Raw genomic sequence first — 12862 nt, 5'->3', positions numbered from 1 at the left:
GGCCTGGTCCTCGACCAGGTCATCTACATGTTCCTGAGAGGAACATTCTTACCATGGATAATAAGGCCGAGTTATTAAAAAACATGATCGTGGTGTGGAAGCACAGGTGTACTGTTTAGCATTATTAGTAGTTCTGTTTCTAACATTTTTTTAAATACAGGAAGCAGATCATATAGTTTGTAAATCAAATAAAGAGTAATAGCAGAGTTACAAAAATAATAAAAACTTCTTTTATGTGCTGCTCATTTATGTGAATTTATGTTCTGCTGCTTACCAACAATTTTTGCAACACTGTAGCCTAGATGAAAAGTTAATCTCTAGCAGAGAGACTGGGATAAATTAACATTAAGGATTTCAAAGCCAGTTCAGGGTGACTACACAAGTTTACAGTTAGCATGACATAGTGTTTTAAGTGCATTTTGCTGCCTCTGTGTTATCAAGACCAGCTTGTGCTACAAAAATATAAGTGAACAAATGTAAGTGATTTTTTCTTCATAATTATTAATTATGGGCATACAAAACCATTATTGATATATTATTTGTGTCCAAATACAGTATATGCAGAAAGATCTATTGTATCACTTCTTATAAGAACAATTTGAAAAATTTGGTAATAAATGGCCCATAAATGGCAAATTTCTAAAAATTCAGATTTTACATATATCCAGGTTGGGTCTGGAATGATATAATCCAGATTTTGGAGGTACCACTGTATATCACTGACATTTTCTTTGATAACTAAATCCAGACAAACTACTTTTTGAGTTCTGTCAGATAAAAGAAATTTTTGTTTCACACTTAAATACGGGATATAAATAGTGCAATTTCTGGGAATTTCAATGCTCTACAAAATTCTATACAATTACAAAAACATAATTTACACTGATCCCGGGGTTCAACACTACTGTTACTACACTGAGGGTCATCTGATGTGGTTAGTAACATACAGTACACAAATTTTATTTGTCATTAATGAATAGTTAGCACTGTGACAAGTAACAGTATATAAAGTTAGCAGACAAAATACATATTTCCATAATGTATGGTATTACCTTATTTCCTAAATTTACATGAGATGGGAAGAAACAGTTTTACTACATACAGAGACCAACTGTTTGTCACTACACATTCTGAGACCTGTCAACGATGACTGAAGTACAGTACATGTTAATATATATATATATGCTTTGGTTTAGTCACAATTACTTGATTTTTGCCTGCTTCATGAATAATTTAATTACGTACCCTGAAACAACTACTGTAATGCATTATTCAGTTTGTGTTTTGTATTCTTGTCTATAACATGATTTTAATATAACACTCCTAAGCCCTTAAATTCTGTCTTTACATTTGGTACAAATATTTAATGTTTAAACCTACAGTATGTTTTAGTGGAAGGTTAGCACTTTGCCTGCTTTGGCGGGCCACTCGTAGTACACTGCAAAGTAGGCTGCGCGCTGCCCGTGAGCGAACGAGCACACTTCAATGTTTATACTCTTTACAGTTTTCTCGCCTCAATTTGCATGCTACGTCATTCATTTTGGTATCAAATTGTTTGCGATAAAATCCTCTAAAGGGATATATGCATATAAGGTCAAATAGAAGAACAATGTTACCAATAAAATAAGATAAAGTACATTGCAATGTGAAGAAAAAAGTTTTTTTTTTGTCATTGTTTACAGTTGTTATTCATACCCAACATTATTTGTTATACTATATCATTCGTTTTTGTGTTGTTTTGTGTTTATAAAGGCAGTAATAAAAAATATCTGAGGTAAAACAACTGGAACGGGCACACGTTTCAACTCATTTGGCCACCCACTCGCTGTATTGGTGGTCACCCATGCAGCAGTTTAGTGATAGCACATGGGGTATAGAAAGAACAGGAAGACTTTGGCGTGCATTTTAAAACAAGCCCAATAATATTTGGACAATAAATGGAATTTTCACAAATATTTTAATTTTGGACGGCAATGTCGTCCTCCCGTCAACTGCGTGAATTGATTTTAAGACTACACTAACGTTATCGAGCAGCGAAAGTGTTAAGATAAAAAGATTAATTTGTATGTTTATGTACTTTTCTTAAATTATCAAAAGTACTCTGGACATGTGGTAGACCATAGGTGATATATATAAACTGTATACCTAACAAGTTAGGGTCCCGGTAGTACAGCCAGGTTAATTCTCGATGCACAATCAAGAATTCTGGGTTCGAATCCCGGGCAGGACAGAATGGTTGGGTACATTTCCTTCACCTAATGCTTCTGTTCACCTAACAGTATGTACTCAGAAGTTAGTCAGCTTGTTGTGGGGTTACATCCTGTTGTAGGGTTGCATCCCCCAACAGTAAATTATTATTACAGTATTATTAATTATTACAGTACCTGTATCTTTTTGTCTTTTTCCCATATTAAATGTGCAGGCAAGAGCAGTATTGCTACATCAGATAATATGACACTACCATGCAATGATTTCGGGGCTCAACATCCCCGTGGCCTGGTCCTCGACCAGGCCATCTACATGTTCCTAGTATCTAGGAACTGTGCAATATTATCCTTACTCCTAATCTTGTATCTCCTTCACTTACATTTTGACTGAGATTCTTGCTCATAAGGTTGTGTTCATAATTGTTCACTCTGAATGCTTTGCTCATTTGTTACATTTTCACAAAGTATTGTTACAGCACAAGGTATCTAACCATTCTCCTGACACTACCTCCAACATTTCTTATAAAAATGGTTGATGGATTATGTCTTTTAAAGAACTATCATTTGTCCTTTCCTTCACTTCTTCAGCAATTTCTTTAACTTGTGGTGTAAAGGCTGGTACATCTGCCTTGCAAACAATAGGAATTTAGGTTTGAATCCTGGGCATGGAAAAATGATTGGTCAGAGTTCCTGTTTATCCCTGTTAATCTATCCACAACCTGGGGACCTCGGTGTAAAATGATTAGCAGTTCATATTTTTGGAAATGTGATGCTGAATAGCCTAACCAATTGCAGTATCAAGTACAAATGATCCAGTTGAGAAAGTAGGTCAAGATGTTGATCCCAAAGAGACAAAGCTACATGGATAACCACCCTGGAAAGTCTGGCAAACAGCCAACAACCAATCTTTGAACCACAAATGAATCAGGATATACTTATGAACATTCTGGAGGTTCAGTAAGCTACAAAAGACTAGAAAGACACCTCGTGAACCACAGATACAGTGGTCATGTAGAGTGTTAAGACAGGGGGACATGGTCACTGACCACCCCCCAAAATCAAAGGATTTTTCTGATATCCAAACTGTACATCAGAAAATGAAGAAGTCCATCCTGGACTGTAGATCAAGTCATGTAAAAGAGAGTGGAAGAGATAAGCAATAAGATGGAAGAGTGTGAGACAAGAGGCCAGACGAATGAAAGAGAAAGATGAAGACAAGAGTAAGGTGAAAGATAGGGAAGAGTCAACAGCAACAAAGCCTACAACAGCAACATGAACTAGGGTTCATGTTGGGTGGGTTGTGTATCAGAGCCAAGTCGACAAGATGGCGTCTGTGAAGAGTAGGGGCAGGAAAGATTATTTTAGAAAAGACCAATCTATAGGATGATTAGAGTCCCTAACATGACAGAAGAGAGCAATGTTTATGTCTGCAGACTTAACACTTCTTTTGTGCTCCTTAAGTTTGTCATTCAATGTAGAGCCAGTTTCACCGAAGTATTGGAGGAGACACGATAAACAGGAAAAAGAGTAGACACCAGCAGCATTAGAAGCAGGAGGAGCAATGTGAACCAGATTACTATAAATTGTGTTAGTTTGATAAAAGGAAAAGGAAAGTTTCACATCAAGAGGATGAAGGGTATTAGTGAGATTTTTTAGTTCAGATATGAAGGGAGAGTCCTCCAGCACCACTATGAAAACACAAGCCCCAAAGCCAAAGAAAAACCTTGGGAAAAAGGGGGGACAAAGGCCAGACAGATCCCTAAGATACAACCTGTGAAGCACAGGAATCCCAGATCCAAGTCTACCTAAAAACCAGCATTGAATGTAATGAAATGCCAATTTCCAGGTAACCCCAGTGGCTCACTAAAGCTATCTTGCTGAGATGGCTCTCAACTACTAGGCCACATCAGTTGTGGAGTTCTTAGGCTTACTGGCGACCAGAGCCATAACCTGGACCCTCTGCAAAGAGATGCAGGGAGAAGATGACAGTTTGTCATCTAACTGGAAAAGACATCCAGAAAGTCAGCGAATCAAAACAGACAAAACAGGTTCTCGTCTCTCTCTTCCTCTGCACTCTGAGGGGTCACATATCAGTGACCCTCAGTTTCTTGATACTGAAACTTCCTTTATTTACAAAGCTTTCTCTCTCCTTGGTTACCCCTTACATTGTATCGACTATTCTCAAGCTAAACAAATTTTCTTCTTTGTTTTTATGATAAAGCCACAGAGATTTTACAGGAAAGAGGTGGTTGGGCTGACTTGTGTTTATCTGGACCCAAATAAAAAGGCTTTTGACAGCGTCCAACGCAAGAGGCTATTCTGGAAACTGGAACATGCTGAAGGGTGACAGGGAGACTTCTGACATGGATGAAAAATGTTCAAACTGACAGACAGATGAGGACAGTAATCAAAGACAATGTATCTGACTGGAGGAGAGTTACTAGCGAAGTACCAAAGGGTTCAATTCTTGCACCAGTAATGCTCATCTTCTACATTAACAATCTACCAGAAGGAATACAGAATTATATGAACATGTTTGCGGATGATGCTAAAATACTGGGGTAGATAGGAGACGCAGACCATTGTAATGCCCTTCAAATTTATCTAGATAAAATAAGTGATTGGAGCATCAAGTGGCAAATGGAATTCATTGGGAATAACTGCTGTTATGGAATGTGGAATCAGACCCGGAATCCGAGGAAATAGATCATCTTGAGATCTTGAGGTTATCTTGAGATGATTTCGGGGCTTTTAGTATCTACGCGGCCCGGTCCTCGACCAGGCCTCCACCCCCAGGAAGCTGCCCGTGACAGCTGACTAACACCCAGGTACCTATTTTACTGCTAGGTAACAGAGGCATAGGGTGAAAGAAACTCTGCCCGTTGTTTCTCGCCGGCGCCCGGAATCGAACCCGGGATCACAGGATCACAAGTCCAGTGTGCTGTCCGCTCGGCCGACCGGCTCCCAACCACACACAACTTACAAATTATGTGGAATGGAATTAGAAATTTCTAATAAAGAATGAGACCTAGAGGCAGCTTTGGATATTAAGCTGGCGACAGAGGAACACACAAAGAACATCGTGAGAGAAGCTTATGCGCCGCTTTCTAACTTCAGACTTGCATTTAATTATATGGATGGTGAAATACTAAAGACTTTTGAAGTTCAAAAAGTTCATGACTTTTTGAGACCAAAATTAGAATATACCCAAAATCCCAAGAAGCACAAACTAGAAAAGCTGCAACAACATGCTACAAAATGGCTTCTGGAACTGAAAACCAAGAGTTACGAGGAGAGACTAGAGGTGTTAAACATGCCAAAACTAAAAGATAGAAGGAAAATGGTGATATGATCACCACTTACAAATTACTAACAGGAATTGGCCAAAATGACAGAAGAATTCCTGAAACCACCAACTTCACAAACAAGAGAACACAGATTCAAGCTAAGGAAACAAAGGTGCCAAAACAATATTAGAAAGGTTTCTTTTGCAAACAGAGTGGTAAATGGTTGGAACAAGCTAAGTCAGAAGATGATGGAGGCCAAAACCGTCATTAGTTTCAAAGCGTTATACGACAGAGTACTGGGAAAATGGGTCACCACGAGCATAGCTCTCATTCTGTAACTACAATTTGGAAATTACACTTGGGTAATTACACTCAATAATGGAAAAACAATGAAGAAGAGAAAGGAATTGGTGACAGAGTGACAATAAACCTCATACTGCCACTGAGAAGACACCTGCAGGTAAGACACCATCAAAGTAGTCACCTGCTTGCCATAAAGATGGCAACAGAGATGCATAAAAAAGTCCACACAAACAAACAGCAGAGGCTAAGGTCAAACCAGCAAAGTGTATATGAACTGAAAACCAAGAGTTATGAAGAGAGACTAGAGGTGTTAAACATGCCAAAACTAGAAGATAGAAGAAAAAAAGTGATATGATCACTTACAAAATACTAACAGGAATTAGCCAAATTGACAGAAGAAGGGCTCATCTTCTGGAAGAGGTGAAGCCATCGAAAAATGCCCAGATTCAGACACCATGCAAGAAGCGCGTGAAACCAAGGCTGAGCTGGCCACCTTGAAGCCGGAAGGATCATCTTACCTTAGCCAGGACCCGGAGTAACAGCTGGACTGGAAAAAAAGAGGTACAAGAATCCCAACTGCAATCAGTCCAGCTAAAAGGCATCTACCACGAGGACCTCATGGTTGGGGAACAAAGCCGCATAGAGGGGAAGGTGCTGATTTCACACTGACATGAAGAGGTCTACATCAGGGCACCCTAACGTCTCACAATGCCAAAGGAAGGAGGTGGCATCGACTGTTCACTCTGTGGAAGTGGGAAGGAACCGAGATAAACTGTCCACAAGACTATTGGACATCTCCCCCTCAAATGAAAACTGTACAGAAAACCAAACCCCAAGAATCCAGCAGAAGAGCTTCTCTTAGCATCCAGCTCTAAAGGCCAACATACTGAAGAGTGCTCTCCTCCCCCTGGTTCAGACAATTAAGAACAGTCTGAAGGGAGCTGGAGCACAGAACTGAGGAATCCAAATCATCCTCAGAGCATGCCATATGACCATGAACTCTCGCACCATACTGTGTGCCCAAATAGGAGTAGCAGACCACCGACCTTAAGTGGCCTGGTCACGAAGCCCCAGCCAAGAGTTGAGGTGTCCATAAAGACATCAAGCAAGGAAGGAGATGTCATGGAACCAAACCCCGAAAAGCCCGAAGGGGAAGCCAGCAACGCAGCATCCAGCCAAGGGCCTATGGAGTCCACACCCAATGAATGCGATGGTGCTGAAAGGACAGCAACCGAGAAACTCTTGAATACAAGAGCTCCAAAAGAGGCCAACAGGAAGTGGCTGTAGAGGCAGAGGTCAAGAAATGAGCAACTTCCTCCTTTGGGAAGATGAAAAGTGAAAATGAGGACGAGGATAAGAGGGACAGGACCCAAGCTGAATCCATCAACTGGGCCAGCATAGCCTGTCGACATGCAAAGTGGGGTGGCACATTCAGCTTGGGAAAAGCTGCCAACAAAGCCACAGCAAATACAAAACCCCCACAATAAGCCCTGAACTAAGTGCCTCAATGTCCTTGCAGAGCCACTCAGAGTGGAGGTCAATGGGAACCCAGAAACCGCAGGATGGAAGCCAAGTGCAAGCAGGCACAAAGGTTCTCCTCCACGAGTGCTGTTGACAACAAAGGCACATGGGCATGCAGCTGCATCAAGCCCACATCCAGGGAAAGAGCAAAAGCAAACAGGCAATCATCGATTGCCTCAAATGAAAGTCCTCCCAAAAACACCTGAATCCTGATCTCCATCTCACAACACTCAAACATACAGGAACAAGAACCGCACAAAGCCACTATGGAGAGCGGAGGATTGTCTACTAAATAGGAAGACTCTGGAATCTCATAGCGCATGCAATAAGGAGAAGAGTCAAACTAAAAAATGTAGGGTCCATCATAGATGCAAACTCTGGGTCTTGCAGGAGATATTTAAACAAACCCTCCTAAGCCACTGACAAAGGGACTTGAGTAGTCAGAAAACTCAGGAAGGACAGTCCCAATAGGCCTAATGGCATATAAAAATGAACCCTGGGGAAAGCTGTACTCAAATCAAATTCATGCAGGGAGGTGGGGTACGAGAACCCCTACCCCCTACCCCTACAACAAGAGGCTCTCATCAGAAGGGACAAAGAACCATTTAAGAGTCCAAGGGAACACAAAGGCCCACATCACTCCCCCCCTCCCCCTCCCAGACCCAGAAGCCCAAGGTGAAGGCTCCAGGGCAGAGCCAGGATCCACATCCACTGTCTGCGATAGAAAAGCAGAGTCCAGATGGCTCACCAGAGGAGAGCCATCAGAAGGAGAAGGAACTGGCTGGAATGAAAACCTTGAGCCATCAGAGAGACTAGCTGGCTCAGCTGCCTCCATGCCCAAGATGGAAGGGAAAATCCCCAACAGAGCTGGCCAAGCCATGACCCAAGCTAAACCCTGCCCTAACTGGGAAACCCACAGATGGAATGGGCCACAAGCAGGGGGTTAAGGATCTGAGGAAGGGTGAACCACATCCGAAGGGGAAGGAAGAGAAGGTGCAGATAGAGCCACTATGAAGATACCAACACCCTCAAATCAGGTTTCGAAATGCAAGTTGGGGGCAGCTCCAGGTCATCCAATTGAGAACACAACCTAGACTGCTGGAGGCAGACAAAATAACCTGCAAAGCAGTCGCCACCTGATATGCACCAACTCCATGTGGAGGGTTCGATAAGAGTCACACAGGTAGGGCAGACCCCAGAAGACTCAGGGTTGTACGTGTCACTAACCCAACAGGTGGCATGGTGGAAGCAGAATGAATGACTGTCGCTCTGTGGCAAGAATGATGAACAACCATCAGACTCGCACAAGGTGAGAGCAGGCCACAAGGACCAAACCTGCTGAGGATTTCCAGGATCTAAAGGGTAAACCAAGTAGGACAGCCAGACATTGGGAACACTATGCCAGACCTTAAAATATGCCAATGCAGCTTGGGTTACATGGCTGTGAAGGTCAACCTCGACACACAATAAATGTTAAGCAAGCGAGTCACCAGTAAACCCCACCAACCAACATCACTCCCGTCCCAAGCCAAGACAGAGGGAGACAAAAGACCTCTGACTCACCCTAAGTGAGGACCACAACAATTAAGGTGGACTTGTAAGAGAGTGACCCCTAAATACACCAGAGGAGAAAACTATCTTAGTGCAAAGGCAGCACTAGGGAGCACCCAGGAAAGGAAGCCTTGAGCACATGCAGCTCGAGGCACACTAAATGCTATGCTCATAATATACAACAGTGTACATAGAAATGTGTACACTGTTCTGTACACATTTCTGTGTATGTAAAGGCAAAGTCCACAAAACACTTGCTGAAAAACAGTGGAGTTTGCACTGCAGAGAGATAACCCAAAAATCCTACAGCAGTCGTGTGGTCTTGACTGCATCGGCATAAGAACTGAGGGCTGAAGTTCTTGGAGGGTGTGAGCCCCTCCCCACCCTACCCTTCCCAAACTTGAGGTGGGGACAATGAACACATACTAGTTTCAAGAGATTCAATTTTTTTTCACATAGTTGGGGGAGTTCAATTGGTAGGTTGAGAGGCTCCGATCTCATTTGAACCAGCAGTCGCCTGTTTTGCTTTGCTGATGTTCTGGATGCCTTCCCTGGTGAGGTGATGGGCCATCATCTTCTCTCTGTGCCTCTTTGAGGGGGGGGCCAGATTTTGGCTCTGGGCCCTGGTAGGACTAAAACTTCACAGCTGATGCAATCTAGAAGTCGAGAACCATCTCAGTGAGATTAGTTTGAGGGAGCAACAAGGGGCTCCCCCTAGAAAACAAGAAGTGAAAGGGGGTGGATTTAAATGGGAGCTGCCTAGTTTGGGCCAACATAAATTTTATGTTCAAATCTGGTCACAATGTACAAGATACAGTACTTAGAAGTGTTGGCAAGATGAATAAAACTAAAATCTGCTCTGTTGAGAGTAGTCACACCAGTCTATTTACAGCTAAGAGGTAGGAGGGAAATCCTCCTACAAGGATAACCTTGTAGGAAATCTACAAGGAAATTTGTAGATTTCCTTGTAAATCTGGAAATTGATGCCTGCAAACACAGGTTGGTGAGTACATAAGCAAACACACAGTCTCTGATAATAATGATGATGCTGTATAATTAAGGAGCTCTGATTAGTCTGCCAGAAACAAAATAAAAACAATCGTATGTTCAATGATATGAAGCTTGTACTTTGATTACACAGGGAATTACATACTCTTCATCTAGACAAAAACAATACAAGACATACTTCTAAGATAAAGTGAATCACATGAAGCCAACATTTACTACATTACTTTACAGTACTGTACTTGGAAAAATATTCAGCCAATACAAAAATAACAATTACGAAGGCAAATTATTTAAGAAAAATAAAGCATTAAGCTTTGATAATTTAACAAATATTGTCAGATTCGATAATTATTTAGCAGAAGAGGTCAAGATTTATAGTGAACATGTTGAGAAGATTTCTTTGCAGTTGGCTGGCAAAATTTCACCTTTAAAATTCAGCCTTTTTAATAATCACAATGTGAGGGTTCACCCTTAGATACAATATTTTATGGTTTTCTTTAAATAGTTCAGCTAATATACTTATAATACAGGGAATTTCACAGGGAATTCGGGAATTTTGTCCGAAACGCAGTGCGTATTAGTGGCTTTAGGTATAGTATATACTAGCTCTATCTAGAAATCCAACATTCTGTTTGTAACTCGTTTTTGTATGTATGTACTTTTACCTGAATAAACATTATTATTATTATTATTACTATTATTATTATTATAAACACACTTCCCAAGAATGATACATATGTACTACCTCACAAACCTAAACAACTCGCTACCTACTCCTACGACCTGCAATGATTTGAGTTCTAAACTCCTACAGTATTTGTAATCATTACATTAATAATATTTAAAATTGGTTAAAATTTATTAATTTAGTCATAATTACAGTATAGTTATCTTATTGCTTATGTTATCTTTATTTTCAGTTACTACATATAGTATATACAACTTTTCCAAACCTTCATTTCAGAATTTAGTTTTTTTTGGTATATTATTGATAATAAATGAAATTAATGTCCAGAAATGTTTGAAAAGGCTGCACATGTGTAACATAGGCAACTAACCCATTAGCCACAACATAGTAACAATAGCTAGCACAGCAGCAGCGACACATGAGTAAGTAATTACTGGTGGTAGAGTGTTGGGGTCATGTGTGGAAGCCGACAGACTCGGTACACTATCAGAGTAACAACGCTTCGAGCTTATGGCTTTAGCATTGTCACCAAGGCTTGGATCATTACTGGATTTCAATGCTTGCAGCTCCATCATTGTATCAGCATCTGAACTAGCCTCAGCACTAAGCAGATTGACCTGAGTTTCATCCATGCCCTCTTCCCCGCAGGTCATCAAATCCACTTCTTGATTCCGTTTTCGCTTCTTTGCTTTCTTTCTGACCACTGTCCCTGACTTCATCAATGTCAGAAAATATGTTGACCGTGCCAGCAATACATGAGGTAAAGCCAAGTCACCATCAACATGAAGCAATTAAAAGAAAATATATATACAGTACAACACATACAAATATTAAAAAAATAAAATCTGGTACAGAGTTTAATAGACATAAATATAATACAGATCTTACAAAAAATTTTAAAATCAGCTACACAAAACTGACCATTTCTGTATGGTAATGCCCTAGCCCAGATTTAAATACAGTTAAAATTTAAAAGTTTAGCCCACACATCAGCTTTCTGAGAGGAAACATGCAAAACTGTACCTGTATTTACACAAATTAAGAGAAACATTTGCCACATGCCTGCACTAATGAATTAAAATGTAAGTAAATAACAGAAATTTGGGTTCCTTGGGCATGTAAAAGGCTAATCATACATAGGAAGAAGAAATGAAGGAAAGACTATGAAGAACAGTCATATACAAAGAAATTGTTTAAGTTAGGATATATCAAGTATACACACACACACACACACACACACACACACACACACATATATATAATAGATATAATCCAGCTTAGGGTCCCAGATATTGTTGCATTATCAGAAACGAAACTTGAAGGAAATATAATAAATGAAGTCATATTCCCAAGAGGCTACTCAGTTTGGAGACGTGACAGGAAAACTAGGAAGGGAGGAGGAGTGGCTGTACTGGTGAAAAAACACCTGAAGGTAAAAGAGTTAATATTTGAAAACCCTCGAGATATTGACATAATGGCATTGCAGGTCTGGAATCAGGATGATAACCTGATAATTGTAAATACCTACAGCCCACCAGCAAGCAACACGTGGACAAAGGAAGAACTGGATGACAAACGAGAGGGCCTCATAATGGTCATGAGAGATATTATTGTACAAGCAGATAAAGATAAATCACGACTGTTGATACTGGGGGACTTCAACTTTAGAGCAATAGACTGGGAGGCCTATGAAGCAAGAACGGAGGACTTTTGGACATGCAGATTTGTGAACCTCATTCTGGAGACATTCTTGTATCAACACATAAAGCAAGCCACAAGAATGAGGGAAGGAGATATACCGTCAGTACTGGATCTAGTATTCACCAGGAAAGAAGAAGAGATTTTTGACATCCAGTACCTTCCTCCCTTGGGAGAGAGTGATCACGTCCTGTTAGACATTAAATATGCTTTAAGATATCATCTAGAAGAAAATGGGGACATTGAAACAGTTGATAAACTCGATTTAAAGAGAGGCAACTATGGGGAACTTCGAAATTTTTTTAATGAGTGTAATTGGACAGAATTGTTGCTAGGCAGGGAAGTAAATGAAATGTATGCCAAATTTTTAAAACTATACGAGGAAGGCACACAAACATTCATACCAAAACAGAGATGCAGGACCAGAAAACAGGATTGGTTCGACAGAAATTGTGAGAGGGCAAGAGACCAAAAGACACAAAAATGGAATCAGTATAGGAAGAGGCCAAACCCCCAAACATACCAGCGATACAAAGATGCGAGAAACAATTATACAGCAGTAAGGAGAGAGGCAGAAAGAAATTTTGAAAAAGGGATAG

At 40.6% G+C, this 12862-nt stretch overlaps 1 protein-coding gene across 8 annotated transcripts in view; it reads right to left on the bottom strand.

The window, feature by feature from the left end:
- The window catches only part of ATP8B (ATPase phospholipid transporting 8B), a 405277-nt gene that overhangs the window by 137114 nt on the left and 255301 nt on the right, over positions 1 to 12862 (bottom strand). For 5 of the 8 annotated variants that reach the window (XM_069331137.1, XM_069331131.1, XM_069331134.1 and 2 more), the window contains one exon: positions 11000 to 11278. The exons of the other annotated variants lie outside the window; for them this stretch is intronic. In XM_069331137.1, coding sequence (XP_069187238.1) covers positions 11000 to 11278 — 279 coding nt within the window. The remainder of the gene's footprint in view (positions 1 to 10999; positions 11279 to 12862) is intronic. 8 annotated transcript variants of the gene reach the window in all.

Source organism: Procambarus clarkii, chromosome 25 (assembly GCF_040958095.1).
Source record: "Procambarus clarkii isolate CNS0578487 chromosome 25, FALCON_Pclarkii_2.0, whole genome shotgun sequence".
Taxonomy (NCBI): Eukaryota; Metazoa; Arthropoda; class Malacostraca; order Decapoda; family Cambaridae; genus Procambarus; species Procambarus clarkii.
The sequence above is the reverse complement of the archived record's forward strand: the minus strand, read 5'-3'. Positions and strand labels throughout refer to the sequence as shown.